General features: G+C 52.2%; 1 protein-coding gene across 2 annotated transcripts in view; it reads left to right on the top strand.

The window, feature by feature from the left end:
* CCDC88C (coiled-coil domain containing 88C) overlaps window positions 1-14,400 on the top strand; it is a 110,980-nt gene that overhangs the window by 68,631 nt on the left and 27,949 nt on the right. For both annotated transcript variants that reach the window (XM_081147976.1, XM_081147977.1), the window contains exons 13-19: window positions 2,910-3,094; window positions 6,121-6,258; window positions 7,610-8,671; window positions 9,971-10,098; window positions 11,074-11,215; window positions 12,049-12,237; window positions 13,340-13,501. In XM_081147976.1, the coding sequence (XP_081004102.1) occupies window positions 2,910-3,094; window positions 6,121-6,258; window positions 7,610-8,671; window positions 9,971-10,098; window positions 11,074-11,215; window positions 12,049-12,237; window positions 13,340-13,501 (2,006 nt within the window). The remainder of the gene's footprint in view (window positions 1-2,909; window positions 3,095-6,120; window positions 6,259-7,609; window positions 8,672-9,970; window positions 10,099-11,073; window positions 11,216-12,048; window positions 12,238-13,339; window positions 13,502-14,400) is intronic.

The raw sequence follows: 14,400 nt of genomic DNA, 5'->3' as shown, positions 1-14,400 counted from the left end.
ATGAAGGGCCTGGCAGCCTTGATGTCAGGACATGAAATACAAAGTAAGTGTTGCCAGATTTCTCAGTTCCCATATGGACAGTCCCAGGAGCTTCCAAACTATAGCACACTGACACCCAGAGGATGTCTTAGATCTATCCATGGATGATTGAAAGCTCTGGATGGCAGGAAACGTCCCCAGTGGTCACTAATCTCCATTATAAATGTACCCTGGGCAATATTTCCTCTGTTCATTTGCATAATTAGGCAAGATGGATGCTGTCTGTCCTCTGTCTCCCTGCTAAGTGGCTGCTTCTCACGGGACCCAGGCCCCTTCCTCTCGCTCTTGTATTTGCGCCCCTGCCCAGCACCCCAGACGAGGTGTGAGCTGGCCAGGGGAAAGTGGGTGGGGCGGCAGTCCTGCAGCAGGAAGCCTCAGCGCCGGCAAACAATAGCCAGTTCCTGTGTTCAAAAATAGCAGCATGCACCTGAGAGTGCAAGTTAATGTTTACTTAGCACTCAGCCGAGCAGAGGCCTTTGGGCTGGTTTGGGGAGGGGGCTGCTTTTTCGATTCTGAGAAATAGTCCTAAGCATTATGGGAAGGCTGTTGAAAGCAGCTGGATATTTCAAGGGGTCCCATCAGTTCGAAACCTAAAATCAGCTCATTGAACTCTTAACCTGTGTGAGAAGTTAGTTCTTCCTGTGGTTTGGTGTCTCGCGTGGGGAAAACGGGAAATCCCACCGGGCTCTGGGATTTCAGGTTCCTGGGAGGACCACTGCCCTCTGGTGGAACACAGAAGTGGTGCCGTCCCGCAGGGAACCGCCTCAGACCCAATGTGTTTCTATCAGAGACCAGGGTGGTTGATGGGGCTGGAAAGCCTCACTGACTCGGACTGCTCAGTGTAGTTTGTGAGCCCCTCAGGTCAGGGATCATGATTTATTCTCGGTGTTCTCAACTCCTACTGCTTCCCTGGCAGCTCCTGAACAAAGCGGAATGTACTTCTGTGTGGATGGTGTAGTGTCTTCTTGAGTCAGAAAGGCCTGGCCTAGAGTCCTGTCTCCTCCACTTCTTAGCTAGGTGACCTCTTTTAAACCTCAGTTTTCTTTATCTGAAAAATGGGGGTAATGAAGTTGCTCGTGGGATTGCTGTGCCTATCTTGTGAGAGGAGACAGTGAAGCGCTACACTGTGCCTGGCCTATGGGCACCAGTAAAGGGTGGCTGTTCTTATTGCCCTTGTCTTGGTAAAAGCTATCCCATTGCTCTGGCTCTTGGGGTGCTCATGAGCGTAACTCCCAATAAAGAACCATTGGTTGTTTTCCCAGTAAACTGTTGTGTCATCACAATAGCCTGAGGCACTGGCTTTTACCGAAGAGGAAATGAGGCTTGTAATCAATTCCATTGTTGCACTTGGAGAAATTTCAAAATTATTTTCCATGAGTACAGAGCTTAGTGGTGAGATAATGAAAAAGCCTGGGGGTGGGGGGTGGTGATGGTTGCAGGACAGTGGGAATGTAGCTAATGCCACAGAACTGTATGGTTAAAACAGTGAGTTCTGGGTTGTATATATTTCACCACAATTTTTATAAATGTTATTTTTAAAGTGAATGCTGCAAAGGTACCATCCAGATGATTGCAGGTTGTGAAGTAGTGGAGTTTTAGTCAGTTAGTGTCATTTGTAGCCTTCTCAGGACGAAGCCCTTCACATGGTTTCGTGTGTTGAGAGCATGTGTGTTTGTGTGTGGGAAGCGCTGGGATGGAGTTGGGGTCATGACAGCTCATTTGCTCCACTGCTGCTCGGGGTCTTTAGCACGTTCTGGCTTCTTGGGTCTGCACTGCTCTACCTGGTGGGAGATGAGAACTCAGAGCGGGATGCAGACACTTTCGTCCTTGTGATCATCCAGAGTTGCTGAGCACACACATTTGGTCTCCAGCTTGATGTGGCTGCTGTGAAAGCCCCCTCACCCCTGCCCCTTGCGCTTCCAGCCCCCAGGGTGGTCAATCGGCAGCAGGTGGGGCTCTGCCCTGTTAGCGATACAGTGTGATAGGCCCCTAGGGTTGAGCTCGAGGCACTGGAGCAGCAGGTGAGGGAACAGCCCTGACCCCTCTTTCAAGGGCTTTCATATGCATTCATTTTTTCATCCTGAAAAAGCCCCGGGATTTACCTAAAGTCACCTGGTGTTCTAGGAAGGGGCTGAGAACCCCCATTCTTCTCCAGTCTGTGCTCCCTTTTCTATTCTGCATTCAAGCTGTTTAAAAGCAAAGTAGGAAATCTGCCTTTTTCTTTCTTTAACTTATTTTATCTCACTTAAAATTCTTAAAGCAATTTAGATACACTGTCTTATTCTTTTTTCAATATCATTATGAAATTACAAGATGAAATCTTTCTCCAAAGGACCTTATCCAGGAATGCAAGTATCGGGCATACGCCCCCCCGTAGTCTCTATCACCCCTGGTGGATATACTGGTCAATTATCAGGCCCCCCCCCCCAGCCCCAGCTGAGCCACCCAGACGCCCACCACTCTCAGAGCTGGCACAGAAAACATCCTCTATTTGCCATCTCTGTTAGTCTCTAAAATCCTTGACTTGATGGTTAGGTTAGAACTTGGTAAAAAGTGGTTCTAGCAGTTCCACAGTCTTGAACTTTTGTATTGGCTTCTCCACCGTCACCTGCTTTCTTCTTAAGCTCTGGGTTGCCCCCCTAGAAGACCCCAGCTGAGCCAGAAGAGGGGCCATAACTGCCTGAGGACCCCTCAGGTGCTGACAACAACAGCACCCTGTGAAAAAGGGAGGGCACCCAGCTGACCTGTGGGAAACCATCCTAGGCCCCTCAAACCTAGGGCTCAGACTGATGGCCATCTCAGGGCTGGGGGCAGAGAGAGAGGAAGCAAAGGCCCCTGGAATCTGGGCTCTGACCCGACTTTGGCTTCAGCTTCCAGGAAGTCGTTTGTGTTTGAGCTGAACGAATGCACCTCCAGCCGTATCCTGAAGCTGGAGAAGGAGAACCAGAGCCTCCAGAGCACCATCCAGGGTCTGCGGGATGCGTCCCTGGCGCTGGAGGAGAGCAGCCTCAAGTGCGGGGAGCTAGAGAAGGAGAACCAGCAGCTCAGCCAGAAGGTAACCGTGGGTGGTATCCAAACATACAGCAAGCAGGTGGCCAGGTGGAGCCCCCAGGTGCCGGTGAGGCGGCGCAGCTGGGAGAAATGCAGAATCCAGGGCAGCCACAGCTATAGTAGAGGGACAGGAGTACTCATTAAGAAGTCATGAGGCAGCGTGACATGTCCCTGCAGAGTGTGACCAGACACGATTAATTTCTGTGTGCCTTGTTGCCTTCATCTGTGAAATGGGGTTGACAATGTACCCACCTAATAGGTGTTGTGAGGACTATGTGGTAAAGGGTCCAGCACATAGTAAGTGCTTAATGGAAAGAGAGCAGCGCCCTGTTGAAAAGCACTGCGTGGGGCCACGGGAGAGAAGCAGTGACGGAAGATGTGCACTACGTGCAGGACCCTTGATGGGCCGTTTCAGGGCACTGCTGCAGGTAAACAAGGTCCGTGCTCACTTCCCTTCCAGTTGGTGGGATGAGGAAAGAGAGATGGATGAACTGCTTTTGCCTTTCTGGACAGCCCCCGGGTCTTCCCAGCAGCACAGTAGAACACGGACATCTGGGGGACAGGCAGGCTCACAAACCAAGCTTCGTCCTGCAGTCACGAGGACCCCATTCCCATGGCAAGGAGGGCCATGCGAGGCTAGGGACAGCCTCCTGGTGTTGGGCATCCTGGGTCAGAGGGCATCAGCACATGGCCACGCCGAGGATTGCACAGCTGCACTGTGGGCTCTGCGCGCACCTTGGCCGGGAGCCGGATTCCGGATGAGGGAGGGGCAAGGGCATTCTTGCTTGCTGACCACCTGTGGGACTGATGCTTTCGAGTGTCTGGGTGTCTGTCCCGACCTGCCCATGACTCCTGCCAGCCCCATTTGCTGTGGCTACACTGGCAGTGGGAGGGACATGGGCTGCAGACAGGAGATCTGTGTCCCGCTGGTCACAGCTCTGCTGATACTTTATCTCTGGATGAGGCTCAGGACAGCCCCTCCTTCTGTGAAGTGGTTTCTCCAGGCCTCCTGCAGGACGTCTGAGGTTCAGTTACTCTTGTCCCTTTGAAGCATTGTGTGCCTTGCAGCAGAGTAGCTGCCAAATAGTTTGTCCTTTCTTTGTGGGACAGTAGGAAGCCCTGCCTCGTGTCTCAGTGCAGTGCAGCACCGGGAAGCCGTTGGACAGTGCGGGGTTCTTAGCTTCACATGGACCTGGCACAGGAAATGTCTCTGTAAATGGCAGTCTGACCTTGGCTGAGATAAAAAAGAACTGACCTTTAGAAAAATGAGAACCTCCATCTTGGCGGGTCCTCACGGGCCTACAGCAGAAAGCCTGCGATGTAACCTCCAGCCCAGCTCCTGGCAAGGCTGAGAGATGCCCGCTGATGCTTCTCCTGCCCTCGGGGTCTGCTCCAGTCCCTCCTCCGCACAAGCAGGGCTCGCAGTGGGCGCCGTCACCCGGCATGACTCAGCCCCCTGTCTCTCGGGTCCCACCCCCCTCTCTGGATCCGTACCCTGGTAGGACACCATGGCGGCCCTGCCACAGCCCTTGGGAGGCATGTCTTGGCTCAGAGTCCCTGATAGAAGGGAGGGGGCCGCAGTTCCCAGACCAGAGCTGCCCTGTGTCCTATACCAGGGGTCCTGGGAAGGGCAGCCCTTCTCGCCAGAGCACTCCTCCTTCCCATCTTGCTCAGTCTGCTCAGGGCCTGGCTGTGTCTGTCCTGACCCAGCAGGGCTGGTTGTGCTTTCTCCCCAAGCCTGGCACATGACAGGTCCTCCCTAATGTTGGGTAGGATGGTGCCCCTTGGCCATCAGCTGAGTGCCACAGGGAACATGGCCCAACATTGACCTTCCTGGGGCCAGGGTAGCACAGCCTCGGACGAGTTCAGACAGCGTGGCCACTCTGGGAAGTGTCTGAGAAGGAGGGACAAGGGTCAGCCAGGACACTGTGGCCTGGAGCCCCCGACCCCCTGCTGCTAGCTTGGCTCTCCCACCGCACAGTGTCGCCTAAGCTGCAGGCTCACTTAGGCTGAATGTCTGTAAACCACAGTTCCCGAAGTTAACATCTTTCCCTGTAACTCGCAACAGTTCTGTGGACCTTAGAGAAGGTGCCTCTCTCACATCTAACTTCACATTGATATCCTAAGAATCCTGATTTTCAGAGGAGGAGGGGCAACCCTTTGGGGGCCTATCATGAGAACACAAGAGCAGCACAGGGGCTAATAGGCAAGTCCCTGGCACCTGCATGCTCTGGGGACATGGAGCCTCACACGTGAGCCCTCTCTGGTGCTTTGAGGAGGACAGGAAACCCCGTGGGGCCAGCTCACATCTCAGCCCAGCAAGCTCTCCCTAGGGGAGCGGAGGTCCTTCAGGGATGCGCAGGAATAAGGGCTCCAGTTCCACAGCAAAAAGAACCAGAGAGAGAGGGGGGGGGTGTCCAGCAGTGTGGGTAGGACGTGGGACAGTCACATCTTCAGACCAGAAGCAACAACAATCAGAAATGCAAAGGCTGGAATAACATTCCTTTCTCTGGGACAGGAGGGGTAGCAGGGTAAAGTATTAACAGTAGGGCTGGGGGTTGGGGGCACACACCACAGGTTCCAGCTGAGAGAGCAGGGCTAGGCTCGGCCCATCGCTGTATGTCCGAGCTCTGCCGCATCCTCACTGTGGGGCTTTGGGCAAATCACTCCACTTCTCTGAGCCCCGTGCCCTTCTTCAAATGATGGTCAGTGACAACTGCTCAGTGCCTTCCTCCTCGGGGCCACTCTCAGGCATAGGTGCTGCCATCGGAGGAGATGCCTGGTTCCCTGCTGAGCCCACGCCTTGCGCTAGGAAGTGGGGCAGCGATGAGGAAGGATAAGAAAGATGTTCTCTCTTTTGAGAAAGACTCAGACATGTTGCACATTACAGCACATTTTGCCATTGGCCCTGGCTGGGTGAGGCTCCCCCGTCCTCGGGTCCCCATGTTGGGGCAGGGGGCTTGGTATGTTGACAGGGTGACGTGCCCCACGAATAGGACTTTTGCATGGGCTCTGTCTTTGTCTCTGCAGGTTGAAAAGTTGCAGATCCAGCTGGAGAAAGAAAAGCAGAGCAACCAGGATTTGGAGACCCTCAGTGAGGAGCTGATTAAAGAGAATGAACAGATGCACAGTGACATGGAGACCCTGAAGGCTGACAAAGCCAGGCAGGTAGGCCCTCCCTGCAGAGCACATGCCTCCCCTGGAACCCCTGCCTGTGAGAGGGAGAGTGTAGGATCATAGCCATGACCTGGTAATTGATCATTGACACATGAGTTACCAGTTTCTTCGCGCTGCTGCAACTCATACCAGCAATTCTCAGCTGCAGCAGGGGGACTGGGACAGATTCTGTTTTCCAGGGACACTGGCAATCTTGTTTTTGATTGTCATGACTTAGAGGAAGAGAGAGGAGGTGCTTCTTGCTGTGGTGGGTAGAGGCCAGGGATGCTGCTCAGTGTCCTGCAGCACAAGGGACAGCCCGCAGGACAAAGCATGACCCCACTCCAAATGTCCAGCATCACGCTGAGAACCCTGGCAAACCTCCAGGGTTGATTTGCCTCAGACTATAAGAAGTCCCAGGGTAGGCAGTCCAGTGCTAGGGCATCGGCTCAGTGATGCTACCCAGGAGTCACGCTTCTCTCTTCCTGCTCTGCCAGTCTTGGCAGTGGCTGTTGTACCTCCCCAAGAAGTGGGCAGGAAGAAGGTGGAGGGTGAAGGGACAGAGGGAAGGCCTCCCCAGGACCCTCTGTAGACATCTCATTCGCCAGACCCGACACATGACTACCTCTAGCTGCAAGGGAGGCTGGGTATGAAGTACTTGAGGTTTTTAGCCTCTCCAGTAGAGCAGAAAAGGGCGGCTGGGATGGTGCTGTGTATAGTGAAGAGACAAGTAGGGCCCCCACTCTGATATGGCTTACAGTCCAGAAGGCAGAGTGACAGGTGACAAGCCAGGTGACTTCAGATGTGTGCTATTGAGGGAATATGCGTGGGTCCAGGGAGGGTCTTGCTAGATACAGGATATTTAGAGTCGTGGTACACGGCTTCTCTGAGGAGCGGACACTCACACTGAGGAGGAGCCGCCAGGGATGCTGAAGGCCGAGAGGTAGATGGTGGAGGGGAGTGGGGAGTGAGTATTCAAGGCAGAGGGAAGGTCATGTGCAACGTCTGCGGGGAGAGTGGTGTAAGGAGAGGCCATGGGTGGGTGGCCAGCTCACCGGGATCCCGTAGACCAGGATAAAACACCAAGGGAAATCACTTTCATTGTTTTAAGTAAGAAGAGATGTGGTTTATTTTCTAAACCAACCTGGCTGCTATAAATGTGCTTTGACTTGAACTTTCTCAGTGGGGATCTCTGTGCCCTTACCTTGTGTCCATATCAGGCCTCTGGGAATCGTTAGGACTTCCTTTGGGTCCAGAGTGGAATGGTCTTTGCAGGCCTACACTTAGTCCCCCAGTTTGGAACCAAATCATCAAAATATGTTCATGCCTCCGCCTGTGTTGTTCCCATTGTGTTTCCCTGCAGATCAAGGATCTTGAGCAAGAAAAGGATCATCTCAACCAAGCTGTGCAGTCGCTGCGGGAGAGGTCGCAGGTCAGCAGCGAGGCCCGCATGAAGGACATCGAGAAGGAGAACAGAGTCCTCCACCAGACGGTGACAGAGACCGGCAGCAGACTCAGCAAGCTGGAGCTGGAGAAGCAGCAGCTGCACCGGGACCTGGAGCAGGTGAGGGAGAGGATGGAGCGGGCAGAGGAGCTGGAGAAGGAGCTGCACCGGCTGGAGGAGGAGAAGGAGCAGCTGGCCAGGGAGGTGTCCTCCCTGACGACGGCCACCGAGAAGGTCCATGCCCTGGAGCGGGAGAGCCAGGGCCTGACGCTGGAGAACCGGAGGCTGCAGAAGTCTCTAGACACCCTGCAGAATGTGTCGGTGCAGCTGGAGGGGCTGGAGCAGGACAACAAGCGGCTTGATGATGAGAACCTGGAGCTGCGCAGGATGGTGGAGACCATGCGCTTCACCAGTGCAAAGATGGCTCAGATCGAGAGGGAGAACCAGGAGCTTGAGCGGGAGAAGGAGGAGCTGAGGAAAAGCGTGGAGCTGCTGAACAAGAAGTCGGAGCACCTGGAGCTCAGCTACCAGAGCGTGAGCGCTGAGAACCTGCGGCTGCAGCAGACCCTGGAGAGCAGTGGCCAGAAGTCGCAGGCTCTGGGGCGAGAGCTCGGGGAGCTGGAGGCGAAAAACCAGGCCCTGCAGCGGGACCTGGAGGCCCAGCGGCTCGCCAACAAGCAGCTGGAGATGTCCGAGAAGGAAAAGAAGGCCCTGGAGCAGGAGGTTGCCCAGCTGGAGAAAGACAAGAAGCTGCTGGAAAAGGAGGTGAATCGGCTGTGGCAGCAGGTGGAGCTCAAGGACGCAGTCTTGGACGACATCACCACCAAGCTGTCCACTGCCGAGAAGGAGAGCCGCGCTCTGGACAAGGAGCTGGCCCGCTGCAGGGACTCGGCCACCAAGCTGAAGGAGCTGGAGAAGGATAACAGAGACCTCACCAAGCAAGTCGCCATGCACACGAGGACACTGACAACCCTGGGAGAGGTGAGCTGGGTGCGAGCAGCCCCTCCAAGGGGAACCGGGGTTGGTGTCTTTGTCCCGAGCAGCACAGGCGTGTCGTGAGGGTCGTGCTCCCGGCATAGAAGTGGAACTATGTGTCCTCCTTAAATGTTTTCCCTGGTTCTAAACAGGATACTGCTGAAAGGTAAGAAGACCAAGTGAAAATCAGCTGTTCTCTACTGCCCACAGATAACCACTGCCAACAGCTGGCTTATTTCATCCCAGCATTCTCCTAGGCATGTCCATGTGAGCGTGCGCACACACACAATGCCCTACTCTCTGCATCCTAGCCCTATTTTTATTTATTATGTCTTTTCTCATTACATTAAATAGGCTTTAAGCCACAATTTGTAATGGCTGCCAGATATTAATCCTATAGATTTACTGTAATTATTTTTTGGCATTTAGGCTGTTTTCAGTTTTTTCTACCATTTTAAATAACACTGGACATTCTTGCACACATATACCTTCACAGATATTTTTTTTTCTTAGGATTATCCCTAGAAGTGTAATTACAGGATTAAAGGGGATGAACATTTTACAGTGTCTTGATAAATACGTGCTCTGCTTTTCCCTGGAACCTTGTGCGTGGGCATCCAGGCATTTCCGCAGCATGTTAGAATGAATAACTGCTCTAGTGAACGACTTCAGCTGAATGGCCCAACACAGACGTTGAGTCTCCAGCATGTAGTTCAGTGTGACTGTTCCCAGGTGGCCTTAACGGATTTGGTGGGGGTAGCGTGCATGTAAATAACTGTGTCACCAGGCAGGAAATTGTAGCTACTGGAGAGCGACAAAGAGGTATGGAAGTAGGTGGACCAGCTAAGTCAACCACCTCAATGAGAGCAGCACCCACTTTTGAAAAGTAAATCAAAACCAGAATTTAAAATGAAGTTTCTCTTCTTTTTATACTTTTTGTTTCAAATTCTCTGCAATGAGCATTTAATTACATTATTCCTTAGAAAAGGAAGCCATTAGAATTTGAACCTACTACTCAGAGATCAACCTAACAGCATTTCAAACATGTTTAGATGTGTTTGGAGCTCACTGAATCCATCCTGACACTGCCGTGTGGCCTCGTCATCCACACAGGGCTGGAAGAGTGTGCTCACCCCTTCTCTTTGGGCGACATCCCTGAGGTTCACTCATCCCCATCAAACCGCCTGCCCGGCCCTCCCGACACCTGAGCTCAGCCTTGAGAAGAGCCTGCGTCTCCCCCCGCCCACCCCCCGGCTGTTTCTGCTGGGCTCCCGTCCCATGCTCATCCTCTCCCTGTCCCTGTAGGAGCTGGTGCTGGAGAAGCTGAAGAGCCAGCAGCTGACCAGTGAGCTGGACAAACTGAGCCAGGAGCTGGAGAAGGTTGGCCTCCACAAGGAGCTGCTGCTGCAGGATGATAACAGCAACAGTGACACGTGAGGACTGCTCCCTGTGCGGCCTGCAGGCTTGACAGCTCACAGCCACATCCCACGGCCCCCGCCCTCGGCTCCAGAGCTCTGCTTAGTCCTTGCAACTGAGGGCCTATTGTCCTTCTCATCCAGTCCTCTTCCTGGAGGTTCCCAGGGAGGAGAGGATGGAGATTCTTTTGTCCAATGAAAAGGCTACTTTCGTGTGTTTTTTAATAGATTTTATTTTTTAGAGTAGTTTTAGGTTCACAGCAAAATTGAGAGGAAGGTTACAGAGATTCCCCATATGCTCCCTGCTCCCTGCCATAGGCACAGGCTCCCTGATTGTCTGCATCCCACCGTGGTGGTACATTTGTTACACTGACACAACAGCGTCACTCAGAGTCCATAGTTTACATTAGGGATCACTCTTGGTGTGCCTTCTGTGGGTTTGGACAAATGTAAAAGGACGTGTCCATTGTTACAGTATTATCCAGAGTAGTTTCACTGCCCTAACAGTCCTGTGTTCCACCTATTTATCCCCGCAACCCTTTAATTATTTTAAAATTTTATTTTAGCCTTTGCCTATAGTGCTTTCTTGAATGACCTCATTTTTCAGGGAAATACAATGCCTTGGATTTTTATTGGACTTGTAATTGACAAGATTCACACGTTAGATAATGTGACATCCTTTTGGTGTGGTCACCTAGCACGGTGATCCTTGGACAGATTGCTTCACCTGTCTGAGAGTCAGTTTCCCCTTCTGTAAAAAGGCCCTGATAACTCTTCCCTAAGACAGTGGCTGTGAAACTGCCTGTGTTTGAAGGTGTCCCAGGTGGGCTCTGGACAGTGTTTTTTGGCTCCTACAGATATTCTGCGCTGAATGCTGCTCATGCCGAAGAAAGCCAGCTGGGTGGAGGCAGGGATGTGTGGCAGCTGGGAGGCTGGGAGCTTGTGGGTGGAAAAGGCAGACAAATGATACTGTTACATCTTTGTATTTTTCAGAAAATACAAGATTTTGGAGGGAAGGAATGAGTTGACGTTAAAAACAACACTGGCCATGAAAGAAGAAAAGATTGTGTTCTTAGAAGCACAGGTGGAAGAGAAAGCCAGCCTGAACCACCAGCTGCAGAAGGAGGTCCAGGTGGTAAGAGCTGATGTCAGGGACGAGCTCTGGGTCCCAGCTGGAAGGTCCCTGCCTCACCCTTTCCAGTGCTTCACCTGGGTAGCAGAGGGGCCGCCTGGGTGCATGTCTCCTGGAGCACATGGGGGTGAGCCGCGGGGGTCTGAGGGAGCTATTTCAGAATCATGCAGGTGGGGGATGGACAGAACCAGAGACTGAATCAGAGGCTGGGGGAGGGGAGGCAAGATCTGGGGACACTGATGAGAATATATTGAAACTGGGCGTGGGGCACCAGACAGAGTCTCATGGGCACCCTCAGGTGGGACAGACATAGGTGCACAGAGGCTTGTAAGAATGTGCAAGTTTACTCCTGGCACACACATGCTCTCCGCGTGCTTGCACACACGTGCTCTCCATACCTGTGCCCACACACTTCCATCTCTGTGAATCCTTGGCATGTTTCTTGGTTGCATGATTGGATAAAGAATCTAGAGCAAAGCGATTCTAGAGCCAGTAGGGTCTTTATAACAACACCTGGTCACTATTCCCTGGGCTCACCTCCTTTTTATTGAGTGGACAACCGAGGCTCAGGGAAGTGAAGAGACTTGCCACTGTCGTGTGGCCAAAGTCAGGACTGAGGCAGGATGGGGTCCCAGGCCACTGCCCTTTCTGTCATCTTTGGAAGGAAGGACAAACATAGGACAGAGGTTACATGCACCTTCACCAAAAGCAAAAGCGGGGTGTCTGCTTTGTCGTGGCCAGTGCTGGGTGAGGGGTGGGGTTGGGTGTGGGGCCTCCTCAGGCTCTGAGCCGGGCCTCTTCCTGCCCCACATCTGCTTCCATGCCCATGCCCACAGCTGAAGATGGAGTATGAGCTCCTCAGGCAGAACCGAGAGGAGGGGAAGCACCTGCAGAACTCTTTGAAACACCCTGCGGGGACATTGGTCGCTGGTCACCAGGAGAAGGAGAGCTGGGGGCCGAGCCACAAGGAAGCCACCCTGGAGCTGCTCCGAGTGAAGGATAGGGCCATCGAGCTGGAACGGAACGTGAGTTGACTGCCCTGGCCCCAGTCACTCAGAGACCATCCTACTCAAGGTCCCAGTGATACACCATCACTGGGAAGGACACCAGGTGTAGAATCTGCTGAGACCTATCCCAGTCTAGTTGGACACTTCTTGATCTGTCCTGGCAAGTCCTAGGAGCATATGAGTTTCCTTCAGCATTTCTAACATAAAGGGGCGTACTCACATTTTCCCACGGTGACCTGCCATCTGCCTTCCCATCAGACAGGGCCTGTAGCTTATCCACTGGGACTGTTTCTGTACCGTTGTGTGTCTGTGCTCTGTGCCAAGGGTTGGCAAGCCAAGACCTGGCACCTGCTTCTGTGAATAAGGTTTTTTGGTACACAGACAAACCCTTGGTTTACCTATTGTGTAGGGCAGGGCTGAGTGGTTGGGGTAGAGACCACATGGTTGGGACACCCCAAATATTTACTATCTGGCCCTTTACAGAAAAAGTTTGCCAATGTATGTCTGAACCCCTGATTTTATTTCACTTTCCCGGTCATTGTAGGAAGTAGATAGTGATGGTTTTCACCATTTGACAGATGAGAAAGCTGAGAGAGTTTGAGACTTGACCAAAGTCCCATGCTAGTGAGGTAACCCGTGTAACCTTGCAACCCACGTGTCCTGGCTCCTGGCCCAGTTGGCGGCATATTGTATGAGGTCTTTATCAGCCTCGTGGAACACAAACCACCTTATTAAGGTCCAGGCTTGGACTCCCATCCTGTGAGAGAAGCTCAAGGAAATGCACTCCCAGGTGTCACCAGAAAACAAAGCGAAGCACTCAAGAGAGAAAGGGCGAGGCCACTCCACCCCATTTGCCTTTACCTCACCCTCACACGCCTGGTGCTGTGCAGGATCCCCTTTGTGTATTCTTTTCTGTCTTGAAAGCACATACTCCAAGAAATAGGTTTTGTTTTTTGTTTCTTCCAATTCTGTTGGTTGTTTTTTCCAAGAGAGAAAATATTACTGCTCTCACCTGGTGGACTCTGGCTTTGGCCCCCAAAGCATCCACTTCTGAGGGTTCCTTAGAACTTAAGTACCACTTACCGGTGAGGGGTGTCTGACGGCCTCGTGCTTTCCCTAGAACGCAGCGCTGCAGGCCGAGAAGCAGCTGCTCCAAGATCAGCTGCAGCACTTGGAGACCCAGAATGTGGCCTTCAGCAGTCAGATCCTGACGCTGCAGAAGCAGAGCGCTTTCCTGCAGGAGCACAACACCACGCTGCAGACCCAGACGGCCAAACTGCAGGTGGGGTGGGGTGTGGATCTACCTGGGCCAGAGACCAGCCCTGAGCACACTGACGCCTCACAGCAAGCAGGACAAAGCACGGGAGAGTTTGGGGTTCTGTTTTGTTCTGTGTTTAATAGGCTCATTGTAAACAGTGGCGCCTAGCCTCGGGGTCTTGGAAGGTGATGGTGGGTAAGCCGTGTTCAGCAAGTGAGCATATGGCTGCAGTCTTGTCTGTTTCCCAAAGCCTCTTTCTTGAGGTGTTACTATGAATGATTTGGAAAAGAGATTCTGGGATCAACTAAGTTTGGTTCAACAGAGTTGACCAGGCTTCTTTACTGTGGAACCTGGCAGAGCCTTTTTTAAGCTGCTGTGGATTTTTAATCTCCACAAGGGAAATAGGGCATGAAGCGGCTCCCAGGCTGTCGAGAGCATCTAGCAAAACTAGCGTTCTGGGCCACACAGGTTAGGATGTTGGTTTATAATTATGGTTAATAGCTGGTGGGGAAATGAGTGATCATTTATTAATGCAGTTTCTGAGAAAAGTGTTTGAAAATATGTAACTTAGGAGTCAGGGACAATAAACAGGAAACCATTTGGCAAAGAGGTTAGGATTTGTTCTAGTAAAATAAAATAGGGTATTGATTTGTAGTTTTGTTTTTGTTGTTACATCTTTGTCTGGTTTTGATATCAGGGTAATTCTGGCCTCAGAATGAGTTTGGATGGATTCCTTCCTCTTCAGTTTTCTGATAGTTTCAGATGTTGTTGGATGGGTATTCTGTAAATATCAGGTTAAATTGGATGGTGGTTTTGTACTTTTTTTGTTGTTGTTGCTAGTTTTTAAAGTCAAAAAGAGTACCCAAGGAGCTTATCCAGAGAAAGGACATGATTTTCCCAAACACGTCCCATGTGTGGAGAGG

Source organism: Miniopterus schreibersii (genome assembly GCF_964146895.1).
Source record: "Miniopterus schreibersii genome assembly, chromosome: 1".
In the NCBI taxonomy this organism is placed as follows: Eukaryota; Metazoa; Chordata; class Mammalia; order Chiroptera; family Miniopteridae; genus Miniopterus; species Miniopterus schreibersii.
Note: the sequence above shows the minus strand (reverse complement) of the source record. Positions and strands in the feature narration are given on the sequence as shown.